The following is a 22,791-nucleotide window of genomic DNA, read 5'->3' as shown; positions in this document are numbered from 1 at the left end:
TCTTGTCTGCTTGTTTTTGCCTGCCTGCCATGGCGTCTGTTTTTTTAACGTAGGAGTGGTAGTATTTTTGCATGCAGGTCTTGTGGATCGCAGTAGCTATCTCTGGCTGTGCTTGTTTGCTGTAAAAGTTCTGTCTTTCCAATGAGTATCGGCTATCAAAAAGGGGTAGCTGGGCCCCTGTCTGTTAAGAGTTATATGGAGGATGAATAGCGGTGGGTGAGTCGGGGGTTGGAGATGCTTGTGATCTAGCCCTTCATTTATGTAGTAAACTTCAGCTTATATCAGAACTGTAAGTAGTCCATATGGAGGGGAGGATCTCTCCCTTTCTTTTGTAAATGCTTTGTCCTGGGGCTATTACAGTATTCTCCCTGATAACAACTTGAGAGATTGTGCTAGATATATATGTGATCCACAGTTATCCCCTGTCTTGGGCACCACTTTGACTTGTTCAGCTGTGAAGAAGGTTTTTCCTGTGTCAGGGTGTTATGTCCCCAGCCTGCTCTTTCTTGTATTCTCTGTGTAGCGTGAGGATTGCTGGTTATGAGTTCAGCACCCTGTGTTCTATATATCGTCAGCACCCCCTCTCTCTATGTGGCCCGTGAGGTGGATTGTTGCTCTGCGTGTGTTGCGTGTCACTTTCTCATGCAGGGCAATATGGCGGTTTCCCGCCCTAGAATATCTCACCCTCCTTTTCTCCAGGCTGCTGCTTTTCCTTGGGTCTTCCCTTCTTCTCTGTCAGGCTCGCTGCCTCGTTGTGTTGCGTTTTGTTTTAATGGCGGCCACCTCCGCTGACACCGCCGTCTCTCCTCTCTTCCCACTTCTTTCACTGCTTTCCCGGTGGGGGAGCCAGATGACAGGCTCCTCGCCGACTGGGCTCCAGGCAGACCTTTTATCGCTGCCAAGGATGTCTGGTACTTTATCGGGCTAGATTTAATCCGTTTTCGACCGTGAACGGACCCGGATCTCTTTCCCTTGCGTCCGTTCACTTCGCCCGCCCACCGGAAGTCCCACACTTGTATTTTAACAAATCTTTTTATTCAAACATCCTGTGAAAGTAACTGTCTACCCAACAGTATAAAGTGGGTGTGCGCATTCACCTGAGCTTGGTTAAAGCTCCATCCCATGTGAGTAATCATTTGTACACACATATTCTGCACTGAATACAGTTACAGAGTTACGCTATGTGGCACATTTTTGTTTCTTTTCTATGAGGATGAAACAAGAGAGATCAGAAGTTTGAAGATTCCCAGGAAAGAATCCATATATCCTTATATGAACTTTATTTACGTCTCTATTATATTCTTATCACATTTATTTCGCTTGATATGGTTAGTGCCAACCTCTCCCTGATACAGCCTCCAGAGAGTTGGCCATCCTGGAAGCTGCCTGACCATTATCTATCTGAGGTGGAGGTCCCCCAGTTGATTGAGGTTATTCAAGATTTTTTGACATTGAATGACACGGGTGACAGCAGCCTAGAAATATTATGGGCCACCCTCAATGCATAACTTCAGGGCCCTTTTTTATTTTTTTTAAATGGCCCAAACACGGACCCAGAACAAATACCCCTTAGCCACCTTATATGGGGAGCTCCATAAATTAGAAGCTACGAATAAAAAAGCCCCAAAACACTTAATTGCGCAGCAGATAGGAGCCATTAGGGAGGAAATGAATAAAAGAGAACTACTTAAAGTGCAAGATAACCTATTCAAGCTCAAACAACTTTTCTACTACAAAGGTAATAGAGCAGATAAGTTACTGGCACATAAACTAAGAAAGCGGACTGAACGATGTAGAATCTCAAAGATCCACACTGTGTCGGGCATGGTAAACTCCCCCAAAGCAATAGGACAGGCATTCGCAGACTATTACACATCACTATATAGTCTAGAAGACGCTTCCAATATACCACAGATCAATATTGAGACCATATGCCAATTCCTGACAGACCTTCATCTCCCTTCTATATCTGCTGACATTGTAGCTGAACTGAATAGCCCGCTTCCCTATGCACTCACCTCAATGCTGGAGAGGATGTGGGGAGGTGGGTACTCCACTCCATGTGTGGTGGTCTTGCCTGGGAATACGGACATACTGGACGAAAATTTGAAACTTGTGAATTGCCCTAGGCCTCCCAGATATAACACACCCCGCCATGGCCCTATTATATCTTGACATCAAAAAACTCCCTACTCACAAACAATACCTCCTCTTCTATGTTCTGACTTCTGCCAAAATGTTGATAGTGAGAAATTGGAAAAAGGCAAATCCCTCTAGATGGCAGAGTGTGATAGACTATTTGAACTATGTGAAGTCCATGGAAGACTATGTCTTCAGAATCAGGAAGCAGTCAACAGCCTTTTGCTGCATATGGGAGACATGGGAGGCATATCTACTTCGTAGGAAGATAGTGGTATAAGGACACTGTCTGGTATAAGGACACTCCAAAACTGTCTAAGGTTCAATAAGAAGACTAGAAAATCAAAACTTTGTTAGTCAAAAGTATGCACTTCCAGGGAAGTGCCCATGCAACCACAAAATCTCAAGTATAGGTTCCAGAGAAAGAACGTTCCCAAAATGGAATTATATCAGACATGAATTTAATAAAACAAATCAAACACATCCTATCCGGATCAAAATAAAGTAAGGCAGCACCCGTGGGGGAACGCCCAAGGTGAATGAACCCGCCAACGGAACCAGGCGATCAGAGGCTCCATTCACCCCAGCTCAGAACTGGAACTGATACATAAAAGAAAGAAAAATGGAGACGTCAAGGAGATTAGCTTCATCCCCAAACGTCTAACCAGCTTGCCATCCAGCATCTAAGGCCTCGGATCCCTCGGCCCACTAGGACTGGAATCCTCTAGCACCGCCAAAACATGCCTTAACAGGACACGAAGACGTGCCAGCCTATAATAGAAGGTAAAATCATCCCTTGCCAAATCAATAAATGACCCCGAGGTTGGGGCCCCTGAAGCCAACGCTTCCCCAGGAGGTCGAACTGAATCAGACGATCCCACGGCGGACGGGCCCTGGTTAACAGAACACGGACAGTATCTTAAAAATATTTCACTTGGGAGATATAAATGAGCCAGCACCATAGGAATGGCCATGTGGAACAGTGCCATAACCTCTGGAGGAAACAAGCCACCTTCCTGAGAAGGAGTAAAGGCCATAGGGACACCTGCTTGCGTAGCAAAAGAAGGTTCTGGGGCACGCACCTCACGGGATATGGAATCCTCGGAGGCGGATGGCTCAACGCACTCTAAGGTCCCTGATTTGGGAGAAGAGAGTACACTAGAATGGCAATCGAAACATAACTGATGGGCATGAATAACCCGGACCATTTCATATTCATCACAAGACGCATTCTCCGTATCGGAGTCATCCGTGTCTAAGAACTCAGAATCCTCCATAATCTTGGGATTACAAAAATGACAAACATTAACTGGCACCCTTTTTACACCCCAATCGCCGGGGCACTCACCACCTCTTGAGAACCAGACAACCCACGAGCAGACTCTCTCTGTCGCCACACAGAACGCACCCGCTCACGAGGTACACCGTCACACAACACAAAAGGGCACGCAGTCTTGAGAGATTGCGCCATTGATAATAAGGCCGTTATGTTCCGAACAGCCATGAGCCTAAGTATTATTACACTTTAGCAGATAGCACCATATAACAAACATGATTAAAGTACCCCCTGTTCAATAACCCACATCAGGAGATATTAACCCATGATTCTTATTTAAGATAAAAGGAGTCCCACAGGGACCCTACCTTCTCTCAACATCACATTCACATAATGAAATAAAATGAAATGATCTTACCGGAATCAACGCCGTGGAACAGGAACATAGCCATTCAAGTGTGACAGATAGTAGTCTCACTTCTGATATGGACTGTGGTGTCTTTGCCTCCTCCTGGTGGCCAGGTTCTGAATTCCCAAAAGTAATGAATGAAGCTATAAACGCTTTCAGTTTAAGAAGAAAAAGTTATGAGGGCTCAAAGATATGAGGTCTCAGGTGTTAGGAAAAAAAAGCAGGCAAAGGGCTTTAACATAGTGATACATACATACACATGTATAAATATTTGTATATATATATATATATATATATATATATATATATATATATATATATATATATATATATATAATATAATATAAGGAAGAGTGCACTCGCCAGGACTTTTCAAAGTTTTTATTCCAAATATGTGAACGTTTTCGGGGGATTAGCCCCTTCCTCAGACATACAAAATTACAATATGAGCAACGAATGAGGCTGGCCCAATCAAAAAATATAAAAATAAAATAAAATAAACAGCAGGACCTAATCAAACATACATTTAGGAATAAAGATAAATTACACTAAATCAGAAAAATGGAGACATCAATGCAATAAATCTAAGCACATATCTGAAAACTACAAATCAAATCCAAAAAATGTCAAATTAGGCACATAATAAACACATAGGTAAAGCATATCCCAGTAAGAGAAACATCAGTGATCTACAAATCAGCCAACCAGCTCAAAGATGAGATGGTAAATGTATAATAACCATATGTGAATATGCGTGAGACACTGCGTCCTCAGATTTGTATGCATACAATAATCGATACATGTTGAAACTATGTGTCAGAAAAAACATGTGTGTACAATGCCCGGCAGTAGAAATTAACAGTGGTTAACAGTAAATAAATGGGCCAAGCATCAGAAGCAGAATAAACAAGTCAGCTTACCGATATTCAAAACTAGACCTAGCATTGTGCAGAACCCGGGGGAAAAAAACAGTTACAGAAAAGACCGGGAACACTGTATTATTCAAAAGGAGCGCAACCGACCGGTTGCCATGGCAACCAAAAAACAAATACCCATTACAGTATAGCAGAGGAGATACACATCGTAACCAATGTAGCACATCGTTACAAATATATGACACATCATTGTGAAAAATAAAGGGCAATTTATAGACATACTCATGTAGACACGAGCAGGGGAATATGATTGTGCCTGTCAGCAATAGAGATTGGGAGTGTGTGTCAGAAGTCTCATTCATCTAGCAAACAAGGAATTACATGGGGCCAACTATATATACCAAATACATTTAACTCAAGGCCAATAAAATAGCAGAATGATATAGGTGACACATAGGGCAAAAAAAAGGTCTGTGAACATAAAAAGAATGTTGAGAGATAGATCATATTATATTATTAGAGCCCAAAAATTAGCAAAGAGTACTAGCATTCCCGTGTCCCACAAAGGGATACAAAGGCCACAAAATACAGGTATCATATGCGAATATATGTGTGTAATAAACATGTTCATATAGAAATATAATAGATCAAATGTAATCAGAGATCAAAAAGATGTAAACACAGATCAACAAATGTAATCAGAGATCAAATAGATGCAATCAGAGATCAAAGAAAGGGTCACTGAGCAACTTTCAAAGACAGACCTGCCAATCTAGTTGTGTATTTAGCCCTTAAGGTATGAAGGTCTCCAAAACATAAGTCCACCGGGCTTCCTTCCTCAGCAGGAGGGTGTTTCGGTCCCCTCCCCTACTTAGAGGGGGAACGTGGTCAATAATAGTGTACCTTAGGTCTTTGACCGTATGGTTACAGTTAGCAAAATGGCATGCCACCGGTTGTTCAGAAGTCCCATTTTTAATCGCCATTCTAAAGGCAGACCGGTGGTTAGCCATTCTTGTGCGCAAATCATCAGTCGTTTTACCCACATAAAAAAGACCACAAATGCAGTGTTGCAGATAGATTATGTGGGTGGTGGTACAAGTCAATCTGTATTTGTGGTAGTACTTTTTCCTTTTATGTGGATGCGTAAAATAGTTGCCAGTAGTTAGGGCGCTGCACGTAGTGCAACCAATGCACCTAAATACGCCTTTTTTCTCTAAATTTAACCAAGTACCTTTGTTGTAGCTCTTAACTGGGTCAGTTTTTACCAATATGTCCCTTAGGGATCTGGATCTCCTGAAGCCAATTCGGGGTGGGGGCATCTGTTGGAACGGTAAAGCAGGATCCGTGTAAAGGATATGCCAGTCATCTTGTAAGTGTTTGTTAATTCTTTGCTTGTCCCCAGTATACGTAGTCACGAAGGTCATCCTAGGGGTATTTTTGTCATCCCTTTTGGTATCCTGTTTGGTCAGTAGTTGTACTTTTTGTTGTGCCAGTAGTTTTGGAGGATAACCCCGTTGTGTGAATCTATTGGTCATTTCAACCAACTGTAGGTCTTTATGCGAGTCCATAGTGTTATTCCTAATGACCCGTTATAATTGCGATTTGGGCAAGGCGCTTTTAAGCGCTGGGGGATGGCAAGATGTATAGGATAAAAGGGAATTCCTATCAGTTTCTTTCCTGAAAAGAGTGGACTGTAATCTTTCACCGTCTTTAAATACATCCAAGAAGTCAATTGAAGCAAGTGAGTAATTCATTTTGAATTCTAAGGCCATAGATGCACTGTTGAGCTGTTGGAACCAAATTAGTAGTTCCTGTTCAGAGCCACTCCACACCAACAGCAGGTCATCAATGTAACGTTTATAAAATGTAACCCGCTGGTCCTTGAATAGGTCCGTGTCAGTTGTTTCGAAATGTAGAGGTTGGCGTAAGAGGGTGCCACATTTGACCCCATGGCCGTCCCCTGTTTTTGTAGGTAAAAATGCTTTTCAAACTTGAAATAGTTTGTTTTTAGGCAGAATTCCAGTAGATGGATTAGTACCTCCACAGGTGGCCCCACATAGGGGTAGTGGAGGAGATGCTGTCTTGTAGCTTCCATGCCATCATGGTGAGGTATTACAGTATAAAGGCTGGTGACATCCAGGGTCACCAGCAGGTCTTTATCAGTGCAAGAAATGGTGGATAAGCAATCCAACAGCATTGTTGAATCTCGTAGGAAACTCTCCATGTCCCTGACCATAGGCTGCAAGTAGTAATCCACGAAACGTGCGATGGGTTGAAGAATAGAGCCCATAGCGGAGACAATGGGTCTGCCAGGCGGGGACACCATGCTTTTATGGATCTTGGGTAGGGTATAGAGAATCGGAATGATGGGGTGGTTCACCAGTAGAAACTCCAAAGTGTTCTGGGAGATGATACTGCGCCCTGAAAGTTCCAAAAGGTAGGAATCAATCTCTGCCTTATAGGTGTCAGTGGGGTCCCCCTTTAGTCTGGAGTATGTAGATGTGTCACGTAGTTGGCCAAGGATTTTGGTCCTGTAGTCACTGTAGTTTAAAAGTACCAGTGCACCACCCTTATCCACCTCTCTAATGATGATAGAATCGTCCTTAGTGAGAAGTTTGAGGGTCAGTCTTTCTTCTTTGTTTAGGTTGTTGATGGTGCTATATTTATGTTCTGCTATGGATTTTTACATACGGGAGTAAGCCAGGCTTGCATAGGTCTGTATGCTTGCATTTTGTGAGCCGGGATCATAGGTTGATTTCTTACGAAAGGGTTCTATTTCAGATTCTTGTCCCTGGAATCTTTCTTTTAGGAGGAGTTGTCTCTGAAACCTTTGTTGATCCACAAATAGGTCAAAACTGTCAGATTGGCAGGTCGGGATAAATGAGAGTCCTTTATTGAGTACACAATGTTCTGATGTGGTTAGAATGCGGTTGCTGAGGTTAACCACTATATCTTCAGTTAATATCTCCGTTGTCGTGGGGTTCTTCTGTATGTAACTCCCTGCCTTGTATGGGCCCTCGGCCTAGCCCGTTTTTTGACCATGTCTGTACTCCACTTGGTACTTCTAGAGTATCCCTGCTTGGGCCTGCTGATGGTTCCCCATCTGAGCCTGAGCCAGAGCTGTCCACTGTATTCAGATTACGTGGTCTTTGGTAGCGTTGTCGTCTTGGCCTTGAGTGGTAATCCCTTTGCCTTTCTTGTCCAGTCTGCCTCCAGCGATACACCCTTTTGTCGCGATAATCCTCAATCACAATCTCCATTTTGTTATTTTTAAAGTCTAATAGTTCAGTCTCATATTTGGTAAGAGCCTCTTTCAGTTTATTCATCCATTCTGAAGAGGTGTCAGCCAGGAGTTTGTCTAGTTGTAGTTGTTCATACTGTGTGATTTCAGCCCTAGTCTGGGTCAGTAGTCTTGAGACCTCCTGAATAACCAGCAGGATTAGATCCATAGAGCATTTATTCAGGATTTGGCACCACCTGTCACAGAAGGCCGTATTAGTTCTGCCCAGAGAAGGAGTAGGAATATTGCATATCCTAAATCCCCTGGGTATGTAGCCCTTTCTGTAGTATTCAGACAGAAAGGTGCCATGTAAAATTAAATCCTGTTCTTTCTACTTTAATTTCAGCAGATGTGTATAGATGTAAAGTGGTTTCTCAGTAGTTGAGCCTGTTGTCAGGGCCACAACAAAAAGTACAACTACTGACCAAACAGGATACCAATAGGCATGACAAAAATACCCCTAGGATGACCTTCGTGACTACGTATACTGGGGACAAGCAAAGAATTAACAAACACAAGATAACTGGCATATCCTTAACACGGATCCTGCTTTACCGTTCCAACAGATGCCCCCACCCCGAATTGGCTTCAGGAGATCCAGATCCTTAAGGGACATATTGGTAAAAACTGACCCAGTTAAGAGCTACAACAAAGGTACTTGGTTAAATTTAGAGAAAAAAAGGCGTATTTAGGTGCATTGGTTGCACTACGTGCAGCGCCCTAACTACCGGCAACTATTTTACGCATCCACATAAAAGGAAAAAGTACTACCACAAATACAGATTGACTTGTACCACCACCCACATAATCTATCTGCTACACTGCATTTGTGGTCTTTTTTATGTGGGTAAAACGACTGATGATTTGCGCACAAGAATGGCTAACCACCGGTCTGCCATTAGAATGGCGATTAAAAATGGGACTTCTGAACAACCGGTGGCACGCCATTTTGCTCACTGTAACCATATGGTCAAAGACCTAAGGTACACTATTATTGACCACGTTCCCCCTCTAAGTAGGGGAGGGGACCGAAACACCCTCCTGCTGAGGAAGGAAGCCCGGTGGACTTATGTTTTGGAGACCCTCATACCTAAAGGGCTAAATACACAACTAGATTGGCAGGTCTGTCTATGAAAGTTGCTCAGTGACCCTTTCTTTGATCTCTGATTGCATCTATTTGATCTCTGATTACATTTGTTGATCTGTGTTTACATCTTTTTGATCTCTGATTACATTTGATCTATTATATTTCTATATGAACATGTTTATTACACACATATATTCGCATATGATACCTGTATTTTGTGGCCTTTGTATCCCTTTGTGGGACACGGGAATGCTAGTACTCTTTGCTAATTGTTGGGCTCTAATAATATAATATGATCTATCCCTCAACATTCTTTTTATGTTCACAGACCTTTTTTTTGCCCTATGTGTCACCTATATCATTCTGATAGCTTATTGGCCTTGAGTTAAATGTATTTGGTATATAGTTGGCCACAGTGGCGGCTCGTGACTTTTGAGGATGGGGGAGCACTAGCCCCACCCCTCAGATGGCCCCGCCCATTTTAATGTATGTGTGTATGTATATATATCTATATATAACTTATATTATCAAATTTGCTTCATTCTCTTTGTATTCTTTATTGAAAGAGCATCAATATCTCACTGAGAGCTAGTTGAACATATTGGGTGAGCCAATGACATGAGGCATATATGTGCAGGCACTAAACATCAGTTAATTCCCAGTAGTGCATTGCTGCTTTTGAGCCTACCTAGGTATCCTTTTTTACAACAGATATCAAGAGAACAAAGCATATTAGATAACAGAAGTAAATTGGAAAGTTGTTTAAAATTGTGCTATCTGAATCATGAAAGGAAACATTTGGGTTCCATGTCCAGTTAAATATTTTATATTACAATCTAAAGTTTTATGCCACAATAACTTAAAAGATTTTGCCTGAATAAATGTAGCTTTAATCAGTCTTACACAAAACTGTGTAATGTGACAGTTGTAGAAAGCTGCCCTTTTAAACACTAATAATTCTACACAACACATACACACACATACACACATACATAAGTAACACATATCTTGACAATAAATAGTTACAGGGGATTCTCAAAGAGCCCCTTTGAGAATCCCCTGTAACTATTTATTGTCAAGCTATTTGTTTTTCTTGCTAATTAAATAAAAAAATACTATGGATATTACAAGGCAGGCAGAGATTTGGAAGCCATACCAAAAAAAAGAGCAATCCTCTAGGCACTCTCTGTCTTATTAAATATGAACTTGGTCATGACATGAGCCCTCAGCCCAAGAGGTGATGAGCGTGCAGTATAATCACCACCACCCTTGATACACAGCTGTAGCCATATTTTCTCAATAAGCCTGCCTGGGCTCTCCCTTTATTTCTAGTAATCCCATGGCTGCTGGAGAACAAAAAAATGACTTGGCAATAGTCATGTTTTTCATAATGACACATCACATCTCTCAGACAGTTATTTAGGGGCTACTAATCCTAAATCCAATTGCCCACTGTTTAGATATAAGATCAGCACATGGAGCAGTTTTCTTCAGCTTTTATGGTCAAAATTCCATTTGTAAGAATTATGTTACATGAGATACCAGCCAGGTCAAACCACTAACAACAATTACAGTCAGTTTCAGCATTATGGGAGATGCTGTACAGTAATAACAACACACATCTTAGTAATATCACCTCAAACAGGGTAACTGATGATGATAACTATAAACAAAAATGCTGGAACATTTTGCTTACACTCAAAATAAGGAAACTGACAGAGCCCTGAATAGATCACCAAGCTTAACTCACTTCTAAAGAACAGTATGCAGATAAATGCCAAAATAATGGGAATAAATTAAAAAAAATCAATTGTAAAATATAAATACCCCCTGTGTACGGCCATGAACCCCGGCCCCACCCTCTCTATCGGTTCAGAGTCAGGCTGGCAGGTGGCTGCGGCAGCAATTTTTTTTTCAAATATGATGACCACCCCAAAAAAATTGACTGACCAAGTTACCTCCTCAGCAGCAGTGGCCTGATGGTAAACGCGTCCAGGTCCGGTCCTCATTGCTGCCGGTGGGGGGCGCTTGAGGCTCGCCTAGGAAGCTCCACTTCATTGCTCCAGCCCAGAGAGCTCCTCTCAGCTCAACGACCATCTCCGCAATGGGATTTTGCGCCGTTGAGCTGGGAGGAGCTTGTCGAGCGTCATCACGTGACTGTGAGTGATGACGCTCTTCTCTGTCACTGGCTGCTGATGGCCTGCTGCCTGTCTCTCTCTAACACCTCCCACCCCTCGCACAGGCTGAAGTGTGCAAACAGCTAACTATGGGGATGGGGAGGCTGGGAGCTGCGCAGCAGGCAATTTTACAATGCGCAAAGCACAGTGCCATAGCTTAGGCTATCGCACGTGCGGTTAGGGCTTTGTATGTAAGTAATACTGTATTTGTGATTCATTGGACAATAATATTATTTAGACTGGCAGTGGCATGATCATCAGACATCAGAATCAGATCATTAAATAAATGGAAAAAAAAAATATAAGTTTATATTGTATTTTTTTCTGGGGGTAAAAAAATATAATTTTTTCAATAGGGGGCTATTGGAAAAATTATATATTTTTTTCTGATTTTTTTTTCTTCTGGGATACTGAGGGGGGCACGTGCGAGTGTGCTCAAATGGAGGAGCCTCCACTGGTTGGCCCCCATGTAATTCCTTGTTTGCTAGATGAATGTGACTTCTGACACGCACTCCCAATCTCTATTGCTGACAGGCACAATCATATTCCCCTGCTTGTGTCTACATGAGTATGTCTATAAATTGCCCTTTATTTTTCACAATGATGTGTCATATATTTGTAACGATGTGCTACATTGGTTACGATGTGTATCTCCTCTGCTATACTGTAATGGGTATTTGTTTTTTTGGTTGCCATGGCAACCGGTCGGTTGCGCTCCTTTTGAATAATACAGTGTTCCCGGTCTTTTCTGTAACCGGTTTTTTCCCCCGGGTTCTGCACCATGCTAGGTCTAGTTTTGAATACCGGTAAGCTGACTTGTTTATTCTGCTTCTGATGCTTGGCCCATTTATTTACTGTTAACCACTGTTAATTTCTACTGCAGGGCTATGTACACACATGTTTTTTCTGACACATAGTTTCAACATGTATCGATTATTGTATGCATACAAATCTGAGGACGCAGTGTTTCACACATATTCACATATGGATATTATACATTTACCATCTCAACTTTGAGCTGGTTGGCTGATTTGTAGATCACTGATGTTTCTCTTACTGGGATATGCTTTACCTATGTGTTTATTATGTGCCTAATTTGACATTTTTGGATTTGATTTGTAGTTTTCAGATATGTGCTTAGATTTATTGCATTGATGTCTCCATTTTTCTGATTTAGTGTAATTTATCTTTATTCCTAAATGTATGTTTGATTAGGTCCTGCTGTTTATTTTATTTTATTTTTATATTTTTTGCTTGGGCCAGCCTCATTCGTTGCCAGGGGGTGTCTCCACTTGTGGGTGGCACCGTACTCTGGAGAGCGTATGATTGGCTGACCTACCTATGTAAGGGTGTCTGGTGTGGATTTGCTCATATTGTAATTTTGTATGTCTGAGGAAGGGGCTAATCCCCCGAAAATGTTCACATATTTGGAATAAAAACTTTGAAAAGTCCTGGCGAGTGCACTCTTCCTTATATTCTATTTGCCTGTTGCACCCCGGGCATGTGACTCAGGATTTCTGGAGTGCTCGTCTACTTTGAACTTTTATATATATATATATTTAAATGTGTGTACATATGTTTTTGTATGGGTATATATGTATTTACAGACATAGAAACACGTATACATAAATAGACATATATATATATATATATATATATATATATATAAAATATAAAAATACATATTGTATATATATATATATATATATATATATATATATATATAATTGCATTGCAGCCCTGTAAAAAACATGTAAAATCACATTTATGTACTATTAATATTTAATAAAGTGTTTAACTGTGTATTTATTATAAATATTTCACATTCCAATGTTCTTCACATAGCAGAATATGCAAAACCTTTTTACTTTCATCTGGTAATATACACACTACCCGACGCATGCAAAAAGCTTACTTCTAACAAAGTTAACATGCAAGTTCTAAATAGCGAGCTAATTGTAATCTAGCCCCAAATATTAGGTAAAGTCAGTAAATGTATGTTAAAGTCAGTAAACAGACTAATTCTTCTTTTTGCTTTCTTTTGAAAACTGCAAACTGTTCTTTTAGTCCCTAATAAGGAGGGAATTGTTATACAGACCTACATTGCAACTCCCAAAGACAAAAATAAGTTGTTTATTCAGCACAAGAACATCCATTTTTCAAGAAATGAGGCACTGTAACACATTTTGAAATACTCTCTTTTAGACAGAAGTGAGAAACGTTTTTTAGTATCATGTCCCTTTCACTCTAAATACTGCAGATGTGACACATACATAATATTAAAATAAGTTGAAATCATTGTATAAATAAATATTATATATATTAGATATATTTGATAGCATAAAGAAATGCATAGATTGGTTGCACACTGGTTTTCTTTGTAGCCTTCTATACCAGCAAAAGGCATACGCATCAACTGTCCTGATTTACCTTTGACAGTCACAGTTTTTGGCCTCTTGCCTCTTGGCATAATTATCCCAAGAGTCTGTCCTACATTGTAAAACGTAGTCCTGAGGAGTTGGCTTGGTATGGATACCTAATTGTGAGAATTAGACTTTAGGTCTTAGATGATCCAATGTAAATATTTGCATATTTCGGTATCTCAGCCTCCTGCACTTTACCATGGAACAGAACAATTATAAAATAATATATCAAATTTGGTGAATTGGCATCTGTGAATCACCAACAGTTTTAAAATGTTGTGCATTTTGTGCACTTTTTACATTGGCTGGAGTAACAAAAAAACACACCTATGGGCATTGTCAATTCCCACTTACTTCATAGCTCTACTATATGGGGTTCCTGGAATTGTTTTCCCAAATATTCAAAAAACTATGAAAAGGTTCTTCAAAGTTTCTTTTTCTCCTGGTCTATGAGTAAAACTGACGGCAAGAAAGCCTGTTAATGTAAAGTACGCATATGAAGGAAAACCATATCCAAAAGGCAAGTTGCTAGGTGTAGCCATTGGAATATCATACTGATTTCCACAGAAATAGCAGGTTTGTATAAGAAGCAGTCCTCTGCAGGTAGACAGATCTCCCTGGGATATGCATGAGAGTTAGCTTTCTGTGGGACATTCTGATGAGCCCGCGGGTGACATAAAGATACAGTCAATGGCAGTTCTAGACAATCTGTCAAACCAAGTTGAAATCTCTGAGACTGTCAATGAGCACAGCCTCTTTTACATCATTAAACACTTTGCGAATATTCTGAGTGTCCGTGGCACAGGTAAAGTGAGGATACAGCATTCTCTCAACTGACTTCTTCTCCTTTTTATCTTTATGAACTTCAGTTGCCTTGAAGATCTCATTGTAGGCGCTCAGAATAAACTGTTTAGCAGCTTCTGCGTTACATTGTGGTCCTGGAAAGACAAAAACACAATTCTGAGCAATCACCATTATCAAATCAGCCTGATGATTAAAAGCTTGCCACCAAAAACTTGAAAAACCAAATTTAGCCTTGCAGGGACAGTCTTGGGCAATTATCAAAGAAAATGAGCTGTCCCTGCTTGTAGTGAGCTGTCACCCATAGAAATAATGAGAGCTTTCTGCTGTGTAAAAGTTTGCAATTGCCCCAATACAAATCATATGATGCTGTTTTCAGTGCACTGTACCTTAAAGGGCCATAATACCCAAATGTTTAAACTAGGGATGCACCGATACCAATACTAGTATCGGTATCAGTACCGATACCAAGTATTTGCATGAGTACTTGTACTCGTTCAAATGCACCGATACTTAAACTGATACCTCCACTTCCTACCCGTATGCTACCTTGTTGGGGTTTTTTTTAGCTGTAGGTTCCCATTTCATTTTAAACTGGAGTTTAGACTAAATTAAAAATTGTTTACTACTGTTCTGACAATACAAATTGCTGTTATTTGTATTATTGTAGGAGAGATCACTGTACCTCGTTCAGACAAACCCCTGAAGAACTGGGCAGTTAAAGGGACATGAAACCCACATTTTTTTCTTTCATGGTTTAGAAAGAGAATGCAATTTTAAACATCTTTCTTATTTACTTCTATTATCTAATTTGTTTTATTCTCCTGATATTCTTTGCTGAAAAGCATATCTAGATATGCTCAGTAGCTGCTGATTGGTTGCTGCACATAGAAGCCTCGTGTGATTGGCTCACCCATGTGCATTGCTTTTTCTTCAACTAAGGATATCTATAAAATAAAGCAAAATAAATAATAGAAGTAAATTGTAAAGTTGTTTAAATTTGTATTCTCTATCTGAATCATGAAAGAAAGATTTTGGGTTTAGTGGCCCTTTAATAAACAGATTTCCAGCTCTGGCTAAAATGGACCAAAAATATCTTTCTGCCCCATGCAGTAGTGTGGAAAGTGAAAGACTGTTTAACTTAGAGTCGAACCTCCATACAAATATCAGCTTGATGTTATATAACAGCCCTACAACCCACTTGCATCACCCCTTTAAATTTAATATTTTATTGTAATATTTTTTATTTATAAACATGTTCAGTGAACTTTGTGACAAATAAAACTGTTTTATTATTTCATAATGTCTTTTGAATTACAGTCCTTTATAATTAAAAAGAAGGAATCTTAAATAATTAGTCTGTATTGTGTTTGGTAAACTGTCACATGACATTAAAAAAAAGTATTGGTAATTGGTATCGGCGAGTATTTGAAAACAAGTATCGGTACTTGTACTCAGACTTAAAAAAATGGTATCGTGCAACCCTAGTTTAAACACTTGAAAGTGATGCAGTATAGCTGTAAAAAGCTGACTAGAAAATATCTCATGAACATCTCTATGTAAAAAATAAATATATTTTACCTCAAAAGTTTCTCAGTAGCCACCTCCCATTGTAAAGGATTTCTAAGCAGCATATTAGTATGTCTGTCCAGGGACAGTTTAGGGGATGAGCATCATGCACTCTCATATTATTTCCCTATTCAGCTTGCTATAAAATCTCATGAGAGTTAAGTCAAATCTCATGAGATCACAGTAAAAGAGTTCATAACCTCAGCACTGCTGATGCTGATTGGCTGCTGTTCATTTCTTCATTTTTTTTTTTTTCTTTTTTACCTGCAGCTAGGAGTAGCTGAGTATAACTTTTTACACAGAACTTACTCTGCTGAGCTGAGGAGATTGTGAGGTAAAATATCTTCCTTTTTTACATAGAGATGCTCAGGTGATATTTTCCTGTCAGCTTTTTACAGTTATACTGCATCAGTTTCAAGTGATTTAGCATATGAGTATTATGTCCCTTTAAACAGTTATTTTCGCTATTTCATTATTAGCTTTTAAGTTGCGAGAAATAACAGTGAGATCTGTGGAACGTATAATTACGCTGGGATTTGAGCCCATTTTACGATAAAAAAAATTATGCTTTGTATTTTGTACTTATAAATAATTTCTATGTGTTTTTTGCACATCCAGTGTACTTAAATTACGATTTATGTTGTGCGTATTTATTGCAATTTATTCCTGTGTAATTTACATAAAAAATTTACGTTTTTGATAAAATACGACTTTTAGGGAACAATTTTGTTATGTTTTTTGATGCACCTGAACCAATTTCTCCTGCATATTTTTGTGTGAATGGTTCAATTATTTGTTTTGTATGATTTTTAAAATTACTTTATTGTCCACTTTTGCAATGTATGCATCTCCTTCCCATATGAGAAACATCATTTGTGCTTGCCTGATAAATACATTTCTTTCATTGTGGTGAGAGTTCACGATCTCCTGGGAATTACTCTTCCCTACCACTAAAAGGAGGCAAAGAACCCCTCCTACCTCATAGGTACCTCAGTCTAATGTATAGCCAAGCAAAATGAGGTGCGAAAAGAAATGAGCAAAAAATAAAAGGAGCAGGAAAAAGATGTGCGTAAGGGTCATGTGTACTCTCACCACCTTGAAAGAAATTAATATATCAACTAAGCATAAATTATGTTTTCTTTCATACAGGTGGTGAGAGTCCACGATCCATTAATCTTGCAAACTAATAACCAAGCTGTGGAGTGCACAAGTCATGAGACACATGGGGTGGGATTTAAAGAGATCCCAACACTTTTGTGAAAACCCTCAGAGCTGTAGCCAAACCAAAGGGAAGGGTTGTAAACTAGAAATGTTGGTCCAGAAAAGCAAATCTGAAATACTGATGATGATCTCGATGGACAGCTCACAGTAGTCACGAATTGACACTGGAGGACAAGAGGGTGAATAGATCTGATTGTTTCCATTTTGAAGGAGGATATCTTCAAGAATTTTCTCAGACACTTTAGATATAGGATAGGGCAAAAGATCCCTTCCTTCTTTGGGACAACAAAGAGATTTGAATAGAATCCCATGCCTCTCTCTCTCTCAAAGGAACTGGAACAATCACCCCAATGGTTTGGAGGTCTGAAACACAATGAAAAAAAAGGCCAGTCTTTTTTCTGATCGTTTTGAAAACCTGCCTCTTGGGGGTCAAGACCGGAGCATGCTGCAATATATTAAGTATAAGGTTAAGGCTCCAAGGAGGAGTAACAGGTTTAAACACAGGCCTGATTCTGACCAAAGCCTGACAAAAAGATCGAACATCTGGCACATCTGCCAGATGCTTATGTTACAGAATAGATAAAGCAGAAATCTGACCTTTCAGAGAACTGACAGACAACCCTTTCTCCAGACCTTCCTAGAGAAAGGACAAAATTCTAGGAATCCTGAACCTACTCCAAGAGTAGCCCTTTGATTCACACCGATAAAGGTATTTATGCCATACCTTATGGTAAATCTTATGAGCTACAGACTTGCAAGTCTGTAGCATGGTCCTAATGACCGACTCATGCTTAGCCAGAACTAAGCGGTCAACCTCCAAGCAGTCAGCTTCAGAGAAATGAGATTTGGATGGATGAAAGGACCCTAAACTAGAAGGTCTTTCCTCAGAGGTAAGCTCCAAAGTGGAAGAGATAACATCTTCACTAAGTCTGCAAACCAGATCCTGCGAGGCCAAGCAGGAGCTATTAGAATTATTGACGCTCTCTCCTGCTTGATACGAGCAATGATTCGTGGAAGGAGTGGAAATGGAGGAAATAGGTATGCTAGACCGAAAACCCAAGGAACCGCCAGAGCATCTATCACAGTGGCCTGTGGATCTCTTGACCTTGAACCGTACCTTGGAAGCTTGGTGTTTTGCCGAAATGCCATCAGATCCAACTCCGGCACCCCCTATTTGAGGGTTAACCTGGAGAACACCTCCGGATGGAGAGCCCACTCACTGGGATTAAATGTCTGTCTGCTCAGAAAATCCGCCTCCCAGTTGTCTACTCCTTGAATGTGGATGGCAGATAGACAACAATTGTGAGCTTCCACCCACTGAATAATCAGAGCCACCTTCTTAGTGGCTAAGGAACTCCGAGTTCATCCCTGGTGGCTGATGTAAGCCACTGAGGTGATGTTGTCCGATTGGAACCTGATAAACTGGGCTAAAGACAACTGAGGCCAAGCCATCAGAGCATTGTAAATCGCTCTCAACTCCAAGACTTATAGGGAGAGCCGACTCCTCCAGAGTCAATAGACCCTACATCTTTAACGAATTCCAGACTGCTCCCCAGCCAAGCAGGCTGGCGTCCGAGTTCACAATCACCCAGGAAGGTCTCCTGAAGCATGAGAAAGCCACCAAGGGAGAGAGACTCTTGTTGACTTATCTAGATCTATCCTCTGAGACAGATCTGAATGGTCTCCGTTCTATTGTCTGAGCATGCATAACTGCAGAGCTCTCAAATGGAAACGAGCAAAGGGAATGATGTCCATGGAAGCGACCATCAGACCAATTACCTCCATACATTGAGCTACTGATGGCCGAACAGTAGACTGAAGAGAGAGGCAAGAGGTTTGAGTTTTGGATTTTCTGACCTCCATCTGTAAAATTTTCATAGATAGGGACTCTATTATGGTCCCTAAGAAAACCACCCTTGTAGCTGAAACAAGGGAACTCTTTTCCAGATTCACTTTCCAACTGTGGGAATGTAAAAAAGACAACAAGATCTCTGTATGAGAGTTTGCTTGTTGAAAAAGATGGTGCCTGAACCAATATGTTGTCCAGGTAGGACACCACTGCGATTCCTCGAGACCTGATCACTGCCAAAAGAGACCCCAGAACCTTTGTGAAAATTCTGGGAGCTGTGGCAAGGTCAAATGGAAGAGCCACAAACTGAAAGTGTTTTTCTAGAAAGGCGAATTTCAGGAACTTGGGATGATCCCTGTGGATGGGAACATGAAGATACGCATCCTTCAGGTCTATGGTCTACATGAACTGACCCTCTTGGATAAAAGGAAAAATGGAACCTATGATTTCGATTTTGAAGGACGGTACCCTGAGAAAATTGTTGAGGCACTTTAGGTCTAAAATGGGTCGAAAAGTTCCCTCCTTCTTGGGAACCACAAACAGATTTGACTAGAATCCTGGACCCTGTTCCCTTACAGGAACTGGAACAATCACTCCCAGAGAGAAAAGGTCCTGAACACAGCTCAAGAATGCCTCTCTTTTTACCTGCTCTGCAGATAATCTTGAGAGGTGGAATGTGCCCCTGGGAGTAAAAGCTTTAAATTCTATTTTATAACCCTGAGATACAATGTCCATAGCCCAAGGATCTGGGACATCTCGTATCCACGCTTCACAAAAAAGGGAAAGTCTGCCCCCCACTTGATCTGATCCCAGATCGGGGGCCGACCCTTCATGCTGAATTAGACTCAGCTGAGGGTTTCTTTGATTGCTTCCCCTTGCTACCAGACCGATTGGGTTTCCAAGAAGACTTGGAATTCTCCTGCTTGGAAGCGGAAGAGGAAGACTTTTGACCTTTGAAGTTACGAAAGGAACGAAAATTACTTTGACGTCCTTTAAGTCTGTTTTTCTTGTCTTGCGGTAGAAAAGACCCCTTTCCATCCGTAATATCAGAAATTGTTTCCACCAGGTCAGGTCCAAACAAGGTTTTACCCTTGTAAGGAAGTGCCAGAAGCTTGGACTTGGAGGTAACATCAGCAGACCAAGATTTTAACCACAAAGCCCTGCGGGCTAATATAGTGAAGCCAGACATCTTGGCCCCCAGTCTAATAAATTGCATATTAGCATCAGGAATAAAGGAATTGGCTAGTTTAAGAGCCTTAATCCTATCTTGAATTTCCTCCAACGGAGTCTCTTCTAAAAAAGATTCAGACAAGGCATTGCATCAATAAAATGCTGCACTTGCTACTGTGGCAATACAAACTGCAGGTCCTGATGAACAAACATCTTTTTCTTAAAAGAGCAGCTATCCTCTATAGGGATTGTAGTTCTCTTAGCCAAAGTAGAATTAGCCCCTTCTACTTTAGGCACGTGTGCCATGAATCTTTAGTTTTTAAAAAGATGTTTCCTGTTGCTAATTCCATTAAAGACACAGAGAAATTAATCCCTGGCTTCTCCCATTCCTGTGTCATAATCTCTGTCACATGGTCTGGAACAGGAAACACTTCCACAGAGAAAGGAACATCATAGTATTTATAAAGCTTACTAGATGTTTTAGGGTTGACCAAGACAGGACAGTCAGAGTCGTCCAGAGTAGCCAATACCTGCCTTAAATAATACACAAAGGTGTTCAAGCTTAAACCTGAAGTTTACTTTTTTAACCTCAGACAAAGGAATTATACTCTCAGAATCTGAGATTTCACCCTCAGAAGCTACCAACGTATCCTCCTCATCAGACTTATGAGTGAGGGCAACCTGCAGTAGGTGGAACAGAAACCTTACTATCTGAATGTTTCATTTTCCTCTTATGTTTTCCCAGTATAAGAAAAGCAGATAATGCTGCGGATACCACTGAGGATAACTGTACAGCAAAATCTAAAGGCAAATAAACGCCTTCAGGAAACAGCATGTGATGCCATTGAGGTTTGGGACGCTTGAAGAGAAGGCTGTGGCATTGCCTGAACAGTATCATCCTGAGATACATTGGGCTCAAAGGGCAACAATCTGTCTTTACATTCAAGAGTTCAAGCTAAGCATGCAGCAAAGAATTGCATATGCAAAACAATTTATTCCTTAAGGCATAACAAACATTTATCTAAAGACACAAAGTCTTGATCCATATCCATAATAACAAAATAAATTTAGGAAAATTTATAATTATTTAAACTTGTTACTGTCACTTTAAGAAGCAAAAAATACTTAGAGCAGGAATCTTAGAATACTTTCCTAGCTGAACAAAAACTAAGTCAGGTCCTCTGCACCTCAGCCTAAATGACCTGACCACCGCAATATCACTTTACAAAAATGATAATAAGAAAACAGGCAGAAATTCTCCAGACGTTCCTAGCACTCTCCGTAGGGAAATGAGCAGAGGAGATGCCGGATAGTGACAACGCCGCTCCACTTACAGAATGCGGAAGAGCGGAAGTCACATGACTTTAACCAACAAGAAACTGCGCAGCTGAATTAAAAGTGCGCTTTACAGAGACTGACAGTTATTCTCTAACAGAGACTTCCTCTTGCGTCTCCTAGGAAACCGCCAGAGCCAATTAAACAAACTGTGCCTCACTGCTTTCTCAGACAAAGTAAGCCCACACAATAACCAAAACTTTTAAAAAGGGCACCCGTCTCTCCCATTCCTCCTGAGAGACATAACCCAGAAGAATAAAGTATACATTAGCCCCAATAATAAAGGATATGCAAGTTTCCAAAATGCATTAACCCCTTAGTCTCCCTTTTATAGTCACAAATACAGTGTCCTGCAGCCTGCCTAAAAGTATCTATATAAAGGATATTTTCATGTCCCACATAAAATTGCAGCTCAATCTCCTTAAGTGCATGTCTGCATACCTAGACGACAAAAAAGGCACTTACCTGCAATCTAGCTGTCAGGCAGGACGACAACTTACCAGGTGTGAAAGGACACATACTCCTTACAGAGACCTGTAGAAAAAGAAAGAACAGAGTAACAAAACTAAGGCTTTCTATAACTAGGGCAGCAATATGTAAGGAAACAAACGGGTAGATTACAAGTTTTGCGTTAAAGTTTATGCTCACCGCTCACTTACATACAGCGCTGGTTTTACAGGTTTTTACAAACCGCAAAAAAGTGAGCGTAAAACAAAATTTAGCTCCACATCTCACCTCAATACCAGCGCTGCTTACGTTAGTGGTGAGCTGGCTAAACATGCTCATGCACGATTTCCCCATAGGAATCAATGGGGGAGAGCCGGCTGAAAAAAGCCCACCTGCATAAAAGCAGCGTAAAGCTCCTAACTCAGTCCCATTGATTCCTATGGAGAAAATACATTTATGTCTACACCTAACACCCTAACATAAACCCCGAGTCTAAACACCCCTAATCTTACACTTATTAACCCCTAATCTGCCGCCCCCGACATCGCCGACACCTACATTATATTATAAACCCCTAATCTGCGCCGCCACCACTATAATAAATATATTAACCCCTAAACCGCCGCACTCCCGCATCACAAACACTAGTTAAATATTATTAACCTTAACCCTAACACCCCCTAACTTAAATATAATTAAAATAAATCTAAATAAAATTACTATCATTAACTAA

The 22,791-nt window shown here is 40.6% G+C and overlaps 1 protein-coding gene across 2 annotated transcripts in view; it reads right to left on the bottom strand.

Moving 5' to 3' along the window:
• Nucleotides 1–13,360: 13,360 nt before the first annotated feature.
• Nucleotides 13,361–22,791, bottom strand: part of LOC128649529 (guanine nucleotide-binding protein subunit alpha-15) — a 146,092-nt gene continuing 136,661 nt past the window's right edge. For both annotated transcript variants that reach the window (XM_053702864.1, XM_053702863.1), the window contains exon 7: nucleotides 13,361–14,604. In XM_053702864.1, coding sequence (XP_053558839.1) covers nucleotides 14,378–14,604 — 227 coding nt within the window. In that variant the 3' untranslated portion in view covers nucleotides 13,361–14,377. The remainder of the gene's footprint in view (nucleotides 14,605–22,791) is intronic.

The sequence above is a fragment of the Bombina bombina genome, chromosome 2 (assembly GCF_027579735.1).
Source record: "Bombina bombina isolate aBomBom1 chromosome 2, aBomBom1.pri, whole genome shotgun sequence".
Taxonomy (NCBI): domain Eukaryota; kingdom Metazoa; phylum Chordata; class Amphibia; order Anura; family Bombinatoridae; genus Bombina; species Bombina bombina.
The sequence above is the reverse complement of the archived record's forward strand: the minus strand, read 5'-3'. Positions and strand labels throughout refer to the sequence as shown.